The following is a 15,109-nucleotide window of genomic DNA, read 5'->3' on the forward strand; positions in this document are numbered from 1 at the left end:
GTCCATTCTGTTTATTCTGTACACATTCAATACCTTGCTAAAAATATATTAGAGGTAATAAAGTTAATTTTTCTAAAATGACCTCATATTTTTTACTAATATAGTGTCGTAGCACAAAACAAAACTTGCAAGGAAGGTCATACAGCAATTGCCGTGCTCGGCTGACACTCCGGATTAGCTGTGGGTGTCGAAAGGCCGTTGTTATAAGAAGAAAATAAGGGTAACACTTTGGTATGAGGTACAGACGAAGCGCAAGACACAAGAACTCTGAAATGTCGAGGACGAAAGTAGGTAGATGAAAATGAAAAACAAAGACTTAACTTTATGCAGTAAGCCGGACAGCGACAATCGAGTACTAAGACTGAATGACGCAAAGCACTAGAATCGACTGATCACGATGTCCAGGTCTTTTAACTTTAAATAGTAATTCGAACGATTGCCAATTTTGCAATAAATATTAATCCACAATTCATTAGTTTCTAGAATCGGATGCCCTGTCTGTGTTTTATGATAATAGTTTTCTATAATTATGGCAACGTGACATAGTAGCAATTGTTTATTTAACTATAATAATAATTATATTTTTGAAATCCTCGTAATATCTTCTATTGGATTAACCCAACTCTTAGTTAATCATAATAAATGTTATTATGAAAAGTTAAATTTTTTTTTAGATTACTGTTTAAGTAGGTTCAGACCCCGGGGGCACATACTAAAAATAATTAAAATTAGTTATACAAGATTTCTTAGTCTTATGTAAAATGCTTTTCTATAGCCGGTAAATATATTAAAATTACTTAGACACTCAAAAGTTTTAAGTTATTTTTAGATTAAAATGTGTTTTTGTACAAATACTGGTTATGACGTTAGTAAATTTTTCGCTTCTTTGTTTAACTATGCTATAAATATAAAATAATGAATAATAATAATAAAATTAACTGTAATACATGAATACATTTTTAAATAGCTTAAGACATAAATATTTTCAATTTAACTTTTGTACTAAAATTTGTCTATATTTCAAAAAATTGTCAATCTTACAATAAAAATGATTCAAATGATTTTATTAAAATTATTTATAATATTTTATATATGCTATGGAACATATGGTGATCTTGAAAAGGAGTGAGTATTAATTCGTAGTTTTCTATTTTAATATGTAAAAAAATTAGATTCAAATGGAATTCAATTTCATGATAATACCATGAAATTTGTACTAATTATTTTTGCTACATTTTTTTTATAAATTCCATTGAAATTTTTATGAGTAATATTGAAGACAATTATTTCTTATTTTAATAAAAAAACGGTAGCGTAATGCAGTCGTGGCACAATATAGATGATTACTGACAGTGTTTAAATCATCACCATAAGAAAATTGCCATTATGTACAATATCATTAAATTGGTATAACTAAAAATTTTTTTTCCATATTTGGTGATTATAAGTTTAACATGATTAAAATGGTGTTCTTTTGACGTAATTTTGTCAAAATATTGTAGTGAATCAAAAAAAAAATAATAATATTATTTGTTGTAATTTAAAAAGGGGTTATGACTTGTATTAATTTAGGGAATATTTTGAAAGTTACTTAAAAGAAATAAATTAAATAGAATATGACGGGATTTGGGTGCTTATTTGATCCACTACTTTATTGTGTTAATAATATTATTACTCGGAGTATGAGTACGAGGGTTTGTAAGAAAGATAGAAGATCATAGAAAAATAAAGTGATCTTTATTTTATTAATATGGGATTTATTATAATTAATTGTCAATTTTTTAAATATCAATAATGCCACGAGTTTTGACGGTTATCGATGACAGGTGGGATTGAGTCACCTCGTGTGTCTACCCAGATTGGTATGGTGGCTATACATATGAACCTTCAACCTAACTCCTGAAATAGACACGTATCAACGATATAACTCTGTCAAGTAACTCTGTACAAATATTATCGATTTATTAAATTTACTTGGTATATTTATTATTATTGATGATCACTTGATTTTCCTGTATGCCTACTTAATCTATTTACTCATAAAATTTAATTCTAAACCTTATTTATTTTTGGTGAATTTATTAGATTCCTACATTGATATTATCTGTGACACTTTTAAATAAGTAAATATTGTATTTTTTGTACAAATATAATTGTGATGACGTCTGATCACTTCTTGCAAATATTTCGTTATGTGGAATGATCGAGCGTAGTGAGTGCCTCTATGAATGTCTGACTGCATCTGTTTTTTATTGCTCTTTATTTTTGGCTTTTTACATTAAATTTGATCGTGGTTCAAAGGCAAGAAGTGATCATCGACGTCACTATTATTTCTTTATTAATCGTAATTTATTACATGTTATTTAATACATTTTCATCAATAATGATCCACATATTATAAAACAGTATCATATCTTATATAATAATTTACGCATAGTTTATTACCCTTCATCCTATGTGCTACCATTACATATTGTTTATTGTTTCCTGTTTGTTTTATATAATTAATACATGTTATTTTTACAAAATTTCATTAGTATATTTAAACATTTCAAAGGTACATATTATATTATTATAAGGTATATATTATTTTTATTGGTATACATTTCATTTTGTGTGATTGATTGATTGAAGTTTTAAATAATACATTATGACATTAATGATGTATTGTTTATATTTGAAATAATTTATTATGACATTAATGATGTACTATGTATATCATTACAATATGGCAAGTGAGAGCTGAAAATAAATGAATGACAACCACAAAAAAAACCATATAGTAAAATATTTTAATAGGAATATCTTATTTTCATGAATATCCTTTCTCACAACGGGTGACTACAGTGATAGGGTACATGATATTCAATGAATGTTTTGATTGAATATTATTTATTATGATTTTTTTTTCCATCTCAAAAAAGAATTAAGAAAAAAATTCAAAAAATTTCATTTTGACTGCTCGAGGTTCGAACTTCGTCTCCGGAGAGTATTAAGCTGTAATATATTCGACGGAGCCACTATACATTACAAAAAATTTAAGCTAAAAAGGACAATTTCAGCTAATTTAAAAATTTAAAGCATCTTTTCTTAACCTTGATATAATATAAGTTTAAAAGACACAATACTTCTAAAAGTTAAATTGAAAAAATTGACTTTTGTCAAAAATTTGATATTTTGAATCCACCCCTGTGAGTAGGTAAAGTGTCAGATTTTCAAAAAAAATGTATCAAATAAAAGGGAAATACCTAAGGTTTAAATATAAAAAAACTTAGTTTTAATTCGTTCATTTTTCAATAAGTTATGGTAGTTTTAAGAAAAAAATGTCAAAATTTAGGGGGTATGTCTTCAGATAGATACGATTTGTTATTTCTGTCGTATCGTCCAGAAAAATCTGTCCAGTGACAGCTGAAAAAAAGTAGTGTCAGACATAAAAAAAAAAAATAAATAAACGATAAGACTGTAAAATATACGACGCAGCCTCAGTGCACTACATTTAACAGTAAATAAAATAAACTATTAAGGTTAATCAAAAATTCAATGTCACTTTTTTTAACTTTGCTATTTTGGATCTCTTCTTTTAAGCAAGTAAAGAGTTAAATTTTTAAAAAAATAATATCAAAAAAAGGGAAATTCTTAAGGTTTCTAATTAAAAAAAAATATATTTTGGTTTGTTAATTTTTGAAAAATTTATTTCAAATGAAATAGAAATACATAGGTTGATTTAATCAAATTATTTTGGCACGTTATTTTTCAAAATATTATGGCAATTTTTAGAAAAAAAAAAAGTGAAAAAAATGTCAAAATTTACTGATTTTAAAAATTGTAATTTTTTGAAGAATTTCCACAATTTAAGGAAAAGGGGGGAAAATTTTCAATTTTTGAGGATAATATCATCAACTAAATTTGTGACCTTTTGACATATCGTTGAGAAAAATCGGTCCAGTGAGATTTGAGAAAAAGTTGAACACACACAAAAAAATAAATAAATAAACACATAATAGTAAAATTAATACTTTCTCAGGATTGCATCGAAATTAAAAATTGTTGTCAAGACTTAAAAATACATTTTTTTTTTACAGCTTAGATAAAGCATGGGCTGAATTTGATAAACAATTAAAATGTGATCACTTACAGTATATTGGTTACAATGAAGGAATGGAAGATGATATGGACATGCATTCTAAAATAAAAAGACAATATTTATCTTCAATGAATAATATTAGAAATTGGCATGGTGTAGAACCTCTTAAACAAAATAATGACGTAAATAATTTTTAAATAAATAGTAATAAGTAAAAAGTTATTAGCTATTAGAAACGTATCATAGTATCTTATTTCAATTTAGTATCAATCGAACAGTTATTATTGTATATAGCATAATATAGCCTAAGAATAAGATAGCCTAAGAATAAGATAGCATAAGAATTATGGAGAATCATTATATCAAGTTCATTTATTATGTAAAACCTACATTTTGAAGGGGCATAAGTCTTTGCAGAGCCTACAAAAATACGTGATACTTTATGCACGAAGGGAAATAAAGTCCCATTAGTCGGTTATCTCTTTGTTCATCCCATATACCAAAGACATGGTATCAATTCGCACTCTTCCTGATCAAACCATTCCTTAAATAAACCCGTTATTCAATAAAATCCAATTTATCTAAGATATGTAGTGAAAATAAATTTTTATTCAATGGTTATGATACTTAATTTAGATATTTAAAATATAAAATAAGCTTCCTTTCAAAAACCTCTCTCTTTGTCACTGAAATCAGATACTGCATAGGTTTTTAATAGTAATGGGTATTTTAAAATATTTTACTATTGAATTGTTTTTCTAAACATTTTACTCCATTGAAAATTGTTAATTTATTGTCGTCAAAATTATTTTAGAAAAATATCTGTTATGATAATTTTTATACTAAGTGTAATAGAGTTGAAATATTAATAAATGAACCAAACAATACAAGCGGTTTGTAAAATGGTGGACCGGTTAAAAAATTTTCCCATACTAGTAAATTTTGAAATGATGCCTTTGCCTTATAAATAATAAGAGTATTAATTTTAATAATTCAAATGTAAGCTTAAATATTTAATCAACTTATTATATAGATTAAATAAATAAAATTAAAAGTATATTAAAAATATTATTCATTTAAAAACTAGAAAATATTAAAAATATTAACTCAAAAAGCTACGTGGAGAATTACAAACAAACATACAACTTACATGTGAAACTAATATAAGCGTGTTAAAAATAAAAAAAACAATTTAATTAATTGGGATCTAGGCCCACTGAAAAATTCATTATTCAACTTATGTAAACTGGCAAAATGTAATAATATTACTTAGTTATGACGTGACTAGGTATATATAAGGGAGTTTTTTTCTAGTGGGTATGTCAGTATGTGTTTAGCGTTGGTAATGGTAACATTGTTTACGAAATACGTATCCGCGATTTTTTAGTAATTTTTTGTGGCTTATGAGTTTAATATTTTTTAGTTTTTAAATTAATAATAGTTTTAATTTTATTTAATTAATAAGCCACAAGTGATCAATTTTTATTTTATAAAATAGAAAATGTTAAAATAGAATTAATTGAATAACTTTTCGATAACAATTATTGGACCAATTTTCCGAAGTTATTAATAATTTAAAGTAATTTCAACAATTCCTGTTCTCCTGTTATCTCTTTTATACTATACATATTTTTGAACAATTAAATAAAAGACCTGCAAGATTATATTAAAAAACTATTTTTTATATTACTAGTTATTAATACAATAATATGATTTTTAGTTAGATGCTTTTGCACAGTCATGTGCAAATAATTTTACCAGGTTAGAACGGCTTGGTCCATTCTATTCAATTTTCGGAATATTTATTACATCTCGTTTTTCTCTAAATTTTAAAGACTTAGGAAAAAATATACCTTATGAAATATATAGAGCTGTTGATAATGATGATAAACCTTTTGATTTTGAAGCAAATGAGGATGAAATGATTAAAAGTAAGTAATAATAATAAATTATAACTATCCTGTATAATAATTTTAGGGGAGTTTTGAAAATATTATTTTGTATATTTTATAATATTCTGGTAACAACATTACAATTGTTAACAAGAAAACCATACTTGGACCGTTTCACACAGTCAACGCTGAAAGATACCCACTACACTAGTAGTGTGTTTATCTGTACTGCCGGCCGAACAGCTGTCACACATCACACACGCACATAACAAATTATATAAGTATTTATATAATTTGTTGATATAGACGTTTATTTTTTGTTGTATAAACGTTAAGTCAAATTTCAAGTTTGCAAAAACTCAAAGATTTTCATATTTTCTTTCGTACTAATTACGGGGATCATTTATTGTACAGCTACTAATTAGATCAATAACTTGTTTCTTTGCTGTGATATTTAATTGTTACATATTAGCATTAATTGTTCATATCAACTTGTGATACCTCATACCGTATTAAATTTTATAATAACCAGTAAATTATTATTTTTATTCAATTAACTATTAGACATTTTTTTCATTAACATTGAGTTTAAGTTTTCTGATAATTATTAAACCACAATTGTCTAATTGTTTATTCTATCGATATTTATTGAAATTTGATTATTTTTATTTTAATATAATATTGTTATTTGTGTACAAATAATTATTTGGTTTATTTGGTAATGATTATAATCATTATTATTCTCTTTTATTTAATTTATTAGTATTGATTATCTTTATAAATTATTATTGATCAAATTACGTTAAAGTATTTAATTATTGTATATAACTCTAAAGGTTAAAATTTTGAATTAATTATTATTCATTATGAAGAAGCTTAATTTACTAAGATTCTTATTACTGTTGAACCAGCAGTGTCATAAATTGAATTTTTTTTTCTGTAAACCGTAATAATATTTTTCGAATAAGCTGACAAATATCAATTAATATTTATTTGATTGAGTTTTATTTATTGAATTAATTTAAAGGTCCTAAACACATAAAACAAAAATACTTTTACAACGCTTTGGGTCGTCCAAACACTGCTCGTGTGCGCATGCGTACCCGCATAAACTTTACTGTTCGTACACGATAAATTTATTATAACTATGTTTCTATTTAAAAATTTGTATTCTTAATAAAATTGTAGAATTGAATAATATACAATTAATTTTCTTCTTTTAATAAATTTAGTAGGGGGTGTGATCGTCCCGTCGTCCAAGGCATGATCCGTCACTGATTATTATTGTTATTTTTAATTTACCAATTTAAATAATTTAAACTATTTAATATATAGTATAGTGATTTATGTAGCTATATGAAGTGCAGGCGATATGCACATACACCAGTATGAGCTGTAAACCCACAGCGGTAACTTTCCATTCAATTTATTAAAATGATAATAACTCAATTAGTTTTATTCTGAAAGTTTGTATTAAACAACTACATTTTAGATTTATATCACTATCATAAGAAACGCTTCGATTCGAATCTGTAGATAATGTTTAATTCTAAGAAATTGGTGTATAATTACAAAAGCAACATCAACTTCTATTTCCTTAATTATCCAGATTAGTAATTCATTTACTTATATATTATATAATTTTTATAATTAATTGTTTTTAAATTATTATTGTTTTTTAATATGTTAAAAGTAATAATTTTTAACCTACTTTTTTTGTCCTTTAAAGTCAAAGTTTTAATAAAAAAATAATGAGTTTGCTACCATAACTTTTAGCTCAATTAGCAAGTTTGAAATTAACATCACAAAATAGAACATTTTATGAGAATTAAAAAAATTGTATCGTTAAGATTAATATGCAGTTAAGAAGTTATGTAATTACTATTTATAGTAAATCTTATTTTTATATCAATTTAATATCTTCAACTAGATACGAATTATAGTCATTTGACGTATCGTTGAAAAATGTAGCTCAAGTTAGAGCAGAGATAATAAATGATAGTCACAAAAAAATACCTTCTCTGCTTTACATCGAAGCTAAAACCTAAAATATAGTAAAATAATTTTATTATGAATAAGAAATTCAAAAATATCTTACAAGGGTAACACACTGACTTTCATATTTAATTGAAGATATATAAAATTTTTTAACTCTATTTGAGTGTGCTACTACCAATTTATAATATTCCAAATTTTTTGTAACATGGTTGCTATATAAATCATAAATATAAAAAAAAATTATTTTTAGTTTACCTGAATTTTTACAATTATAATCAAATTTTATAATACGCTCAATTGAGTAAAGCTTTTTAACAACTTTTTTTTTATTGGCTCTTTTAGTTAAAATAAATCATTAAAATTAATTCAGTTCTGTATATTTCAATTGGAGAATCTTTTTAAACACCAAATGTTAATAATTAATTATAATTATTATAATTGATTACTATGATTTATATTTAAGTGATCTATTACGATAAAAATACAAAAAAAAAAAAATAGAGCTTTTCTGATAAATTGACTGTAAATAGTAATTATAAAATTTGCTGAAAATTTTAATTAAATTTTAATCTAAACAATTTCATTTTTTTTTCTATTTTATAATGTCTATTTCAAACTTGCAAGTTAAGCTAAAAGTTATGGTAATAAATTCATTTTTTTTTTTATTATTAGAAACTTTCTCTTTAAAGGACGAAATATAGAAGTTAAAAATGATTACTTTTAACATATTAAAAATCAAAATCAATAATAATTTGAAAACAATTCAATATAACAATTATATAATATATAATTTTATATTATATTTTTGAATCTAAGAATTACTAATCTTTATATGATTAAGGAAATAGTTGATGTAACTTTTGTAATTATCCACCAATTTCTTAGAATTAATACATTATCTTCAGATTTGCATCGGCGCATTTCTTATGATAGTAATTATAATCACTGTCAGATTAAATCTATACTGGATCCAACTATGCCACATCCCCACTGTGCCGCGTTCCCACTGTGCTGGGTTTTTTTTTTACTTAAAACTGCCATAACTTTATTAAAAATGACCAAATCAATATAATTTATTTTGATAGATGCTTGATGGATTTACCTATTATTTGGTATATTTTTTTTATAAATCTGACCCTTTACCTGCCCACAGGGGGGGATTTAAAATGACAACTTTTTTACAAAAAATTTACTTTTTAAAATTAACTTTTGAAAGTTTTCCGGAAGTCTGACACTTTTATATATAACATATCAATATAATTCTTTTTTATATAGATGCATAATATCATTACCTTTCATTTGGTATATTTTTTTCATAAATTTAACCCTTAACCTGCCCACAAGGGGGGATTTAAAATGACAACTTTTTCACAAAAAATTAATTTTTTTAACTTAAATTTTGAAAATGTTCCGGAAGGTCTGACACTTTTATATATATCTTAAATTAAAGCTAATGTAATATGCTTTATCATGAAAAAAAAAAATTTCGGACTTTATCTTATCTTCATGGTGAAAATGGCTACCGAATGCTATTTTTGTGTGAAAATTTTCGATTTTGTATTTTCCATTTTTAACTTTATTATGCTATAACTTTTTGAAAAATAAATGAATCTTTACAATTTTTTTATGAGAAGTAGTATTTATATAGATCTTTCATTCGACATACTTTTTTTTTAAATCGGACCATTTCCCTTAATACAGGGGGGATTCAAAACATAAAAATGCATATAGAAAGTAGAACTTTTTCAACGTAACTTTTGAAAGTGTTCCGGAAGGTCTGACACTTTTATATATATCTTAAATTAAAGCTAATGTAATATACTTTATAATGGTAAAAAAAAATTTCGGACTTTATTTTATCTTCATGGTGAAAACAGACATTAAACTTAATAAAAAAAATACGATTTTTGTAAAAAAATTCTTTTTTATATTTTTAACTTTATAATGCTATAACTTCTCGAAAGATGTATGGATCAATATAATTCTTTTTTTTGTAGATGCATGATGTCTTTACCTATCATTTGGTATATTTTTTTTATAAATCTGACTTTTTACCTGCCTACAGGGGGGGATTTAAAACGACAACTTTTTCACAAAAAATTGACTTTTTCAACTTAAATTTTGAAAGTGTTCCGGAAAGTCTGACACTTTTATATATATCTTAAATTATAGCTAATTTATTATACTTTATCATGGTAAAACGGACTTTATCTTGTCTTCACTGTGAAAATGGCTACTGAATGCTATTTTTGTGTGAAAATTCTCGATTTTGTAATTTACATTTTTTTAAATTTATTATGCTATAACTTGAAAAACGGAAAGTCTGACACTTATATATATATATATATATATTAAATAAAAGCTAATGTAATCTACTTTATTATGTAAAAAAAAAATTTCGGACTTTATTTCGTCTTCACGGAAAAAAAATCGAGCTTTCGTTACAAAAAAGACTCGATATTATATTTTATATTCTCTTTGTTTTTATTACTATAAAATATAATATTAAATTAAATTTTTGATAAAATATTGTTGAAAATACGGATTAAGAGAAAGAAATTAATTTTGTGGTTGTAGTATTAACGATTAAATGAAAATAAATTTTATTTGTTCATCTTAATTACATTAAAATCGATTAAATAAAATTAATTAAGTTAAATTAAAATTATATTATAAATATTATTAATTTAAAAACTAAAAAATATTAAAAATATTAAACTCAAAAGCCACAAAAAATTACTAAAAAGTCGCGGATACGTATTTCGTAAACAATGTTACCATTAGCAACGCTAAACACATACTGACATCCTGACTAGAAAAAAACTCGTTTATATATCCCTAGTCACGTCATAACTAAATAATATTATTACATTTTGCCAGATTACAAAAGTTGAATAATGAATTTTTCAGTGGGCCAAGATCCCAATTAATTAAATTGTTTTTTTTATTTTTAACACGCTTATATTAGTTTCACATGTAAGTTGTATGTTAGTTGTTTGTTTGTTTGTAACTCTCCACGCGCCACGTGTTATTATGCCCGTCGTCTATGGTCTTGATACTAGACTGTCGTAACGCATTTACCCCACACCTCTCACAACACGCCACTAACAGTATTACTGTATAGATTTATTTTTGGTTTTCGTACCCGTACATGCGTACGTATCATCAATATGATATATATTTATAAACAAATTTTTATTGTTTATTATTAGATATGAATAATAATTTTTTGTTAATAGCTCAAATTTTTTTGAGTTATTATACTGAAACGAATTACGTCGCAAAAATGTGGTCGACACTGATTTTGAGGGTAGAGACCCGTAGGCCGTTTATTAAATTAGCGATAACAGGTTATTTTAACAAAATATAAAACAAACCGAAAAGATGAACACAATAATAATAGTTTTCGCATAATATCGCAGCACTTTCGCTGGCGTCGACGATGTCCGGCGTGACCTTGGCCGACAAAAGGTTAGCAGCGTTGTAGGCGACGGTGCGCGTGTGCGGATCGGTTGGTCGACGTTGTCCTTTCACAACGGGATGAAGACTCTCGTATCATTTGGGGCGGGTTGTCGTCGGGCGTGCGGCATTTGCTGGACTTTGCACCGTAGCGTATGACACGCGGTGTTGGTCAATCAAATACTCATAGTAGAGCGACGGCTGATAAAGGTGGCACGAGTCGCGGGGCATCGTGTATAACGAAGCGACGCGAGCCGTGTCAATACATGTATAATACATAAGGGATTACAAATACAGGTAGCTAATTGGTTTTTTATGACATCGATATTAGTAGGTACAAAGCATTGTTATTGTCAATAGTAGTAAGGCACATTGTTGTGAGTTTATAAACACACTAACTGACAATACAGAGAGTATATCTATTGATAGTCATAATTGATAATAAACAATCCGTGACTGAGACAGCAATGTCATAAAAACCAATTAGCTATCTGTATTCATAATCCCTAGTGTGTTAAACATGTATATTAACTCAAAAATTTGAAACTTTAAATGTTTATATCTAATAAACGAATAAAGTTATATTAAAAATTCAAATGTCATTTGCTATTAAATTAAAAATTCAAACATTTATTGTATTCAAAATATGTTCTCATTAAAAAAAACTCAAGTTAATGTTTTTTAACCTTGAAGGGATAAAAAATATCATATTTTTGCTACACATTATTGTACTGTTTTTTGAATCAAACAATATTATCCTTAACAAAAATTTTAAAATTTCAATAGTTACTGAGTAAACGAGTGTCTTATCCTTAATGAATCACTCTGTATATAGAGAATGAGTGGACTGTATAATTGAGTAGGATCGACTGCTCACACACGACCTTACTTGAAGCCGGAGATGTTGTCTACAGGAAATAAGAGGGTTTGTGAGACAGATAACAGTGGTAATTTAAACTATGAATAAAAAAATGACTAGATAGTTTTAAAACTCAACAAATATATATATATATATATAAACTCTGTACTACATAAAATAAAATCTCTTGATAAATAAATAATAGAATTAATGAAATAACTCAATAAGTGTTTATAATAATTTCTCTAATAATTCAGTAACTGTGAGTGTTAAAAAATTGACTACAATAGTATTTGTATAGATTACACTCTCTGGATGACTAGTTGCTCACTCATACTCAATTGCTATTAAATAATATATAATTAAACTCTAATATCAGAACTCTGCTGACTTGTATGTATCCCCTTAGCCTTATTATTAGAAAAAATACTCAAAATAAATGAAAATAAAAATTGTTAAAAGAAATTCGCAAAAACGTTTATATGTGTGTGCACTGACCAGCTACAACAACACCTAAAACTCACTTAAAACTATATAAACAACAAATTTAACTCAATTTATAACAAATATACAATTAAAAAAACCCAGCAGAGGGGTGACGTGGCATAGATAGATCAAGTATAATGATATCTGACAGTGATTAAAATCACTGTAAAAAAAAAACACTTCGATGCAAATCTTTAGATAGTGTTTAATTTTAAAAAATTGATGGATTATTCCAAAAGCTTCATGATCTGCTAGTTCCTTATTAATATCGTGATTAAGATAAAGTATGTCGAATGAAAAAGGGATTATAAAAAATATTATTTTTCATAGATGAAAAAGTTGTCATTTTAAATCCCCCCCTGTAGGCAGGTTTAGGGTCTGATTTATAAAAAAAATACACCAAGTGATAGGTAAAAACATTATGCATCTATTAAAAATAAGGAATATTGATTTGTTCAATTTTGAATAAGTTATGGCAATTTTAAGTAAAAAAAATTGAAAAAATTTCGAAAATTAGCGATTTTTAAATTTTTAATTTTTTTAGAGGTTTCTCCCATTTACAGGAAATGAGGGAAATTTTTTCAAATTTTGAGGGTGATGTCTTCGACTAGATACGATTTGTGATCTTTTGTCATATCGTTGAAAGAAATCTGTTCGGTGAGAGCTGAGAAAAAGTGGTAACAGACACAAAAAAAAAAAAGAAACGTCATGTAAAACCAATACATTCTCAGCTTTGCATCGAAGCTAAAAGCAATATATATATATATGTACTCAAAACGAAATAAAAATAATTTAAATTTATAATAAATATATTATAAATAGATTTCTATAATTGTAAATAATATTGCTGAAGTTGTCATGTAATACCATGATTGATTATTAGTTTTTTAAATTTCCGTTTGGCGTTAGCTAAATAAATAAAAATAAATATCTCCTCAAATTACTCAACAAAAAATACACATATACGCCAAACTCAGTATTAAAACATACACTAACTCATTTTACAAAACTTTTCCTTAACCTAATATTAACTGATGGTGAAGAAAATATATCGATTGAACCGTAACATGTAGGTTCGGTTTATTATGGTTTACCTAACGTCATATTTTTATGACAGACCATCGTTTATTAGTATTGAATTGTGGCTAATAATTGTACATTAATAAACTCATTATTATTTATTTACTAAGCTGTATGATTTTATGTAGTTGAGAAATATTCTTGGAAGTGTCAACTTTCAACTACTATAATTTGGAAAAGTTCCATTAACATAGGAATTGGTGTGGCAAAAAAAAATGAAACTATAATTGATGGTGAAAAAGTAAATGGATCATTTTATGTTATTGTAGCAATAATACATCCGAAGCCACACGTATTGGGAAAATATAAAGAAAATATAACACCTAGAAATCTTGATATCATGAAACATGATGGTTATTTCGAATTTCTTCAGGAAGCAAAAAAACGCGACGAAAATATGATTAAATACGATTTCCAGTCATATGTCAAAAGACTTACGGGATCTTCTTCTAAAAGAAATGTCAGCCTTGAAAAAAAAGAAAACTAAACTTTCAATAAATTCTTACTTGGTTTTTGATTATGCTGTTAAAATTAATGTTTAATTATAACTAAATTAATATTTGTGAAAAATGTCCATAACATTATTAATATTTGTACGAATTAAATTTAGAATACTTATATTTATAATATAAAATACATATATTTATGATTCTTTAAAAAACATCAAAATACTTTTGAAATTGTTATTTATATATGGATACACTCTTTTGATACGTGTATGTTATTTAACATCATGCGTAATAAAACATTTACTCACAAATAATTTTGTAATACTGGTATATAAGATTGTTGATGAATTGTATACAAAAGTGTATTCACGTACTTTCTGTTTATAGGCATTTCAAATTTTTCCACCATTCATAATGTTATGGGGGGTAAATTTTATGTTATTTTAGCAGTAACATATCCTAAGCTATGCGTATTGGGAACATATAAAGAAAATATAATACCTAGAAATCTTGAAATTATGATATATGATGGTTACTTTGTATTTCTTCAGGGAGCAAAAAAACGCGACAAAAATATAATTTGATAGGAACTCGAGTCATATTTTAACTTATATTTTTTTGGTTATTTTTTTTATATGTTAATACTCATTTTAAACTAATTATTAATAATATCAAAAATTAGTGGTAATAGAAAAAATCTAATTGCAGAATTGAAATCAGCACATAAAATGGGTTTAGAAAAGTATATTTTTTACTCTGATGAAAAGTCTTTGTAGACTATTAATTCATAATTAACCACAAA

General features: G+C 25.7%; 1 protein-coding gene across 1 annotated transcript; it reads left to right on the forward strand.

Annotated features, from left to right (window-relative positions):
- The first annotated feature begins 932 nt into the window (after positions 1-932).
- On the forward strand, positions 933-14,529 carry LOC126902330 (uncharacterized). The gene is made up of 4 exons (XM_050679482.1): positions 933-1,125; positions 4,083-4,266; positions 5,805-6,015; positions 13,987-14,529. Exons 1-4 carry the CDS (start codon positions 1,049-1,051, stop codon positions 14,343-14,345), a joined length of 831 nt encoding a protein of 276 aa, XP_050535439.1. The 5' UTR covers positions 933-1,048; the 3' UTR covers positions 14,346-14,529.
- The last annotated feature ends 580 nt before the right edge of the window (positions 14,530-15,109 follow it).

This window comes from Daktulosphaira vitifoliae, unplaced genomic scaffold (assembly GCF_025091365.1).
Source record: "Daktulosphaira vitifoliae isolate Bord-2020 unplaced genomic scaffold, ASM2509136v1 Scaffold_3, whole genome shotgun sequence".
NCBI lineage: Eukaryota > Metazoa > Arthropoda > Insecta > Hemiptera > Phylloxeridae > Daktulosphaira > Daktulosphaira vitifoliae.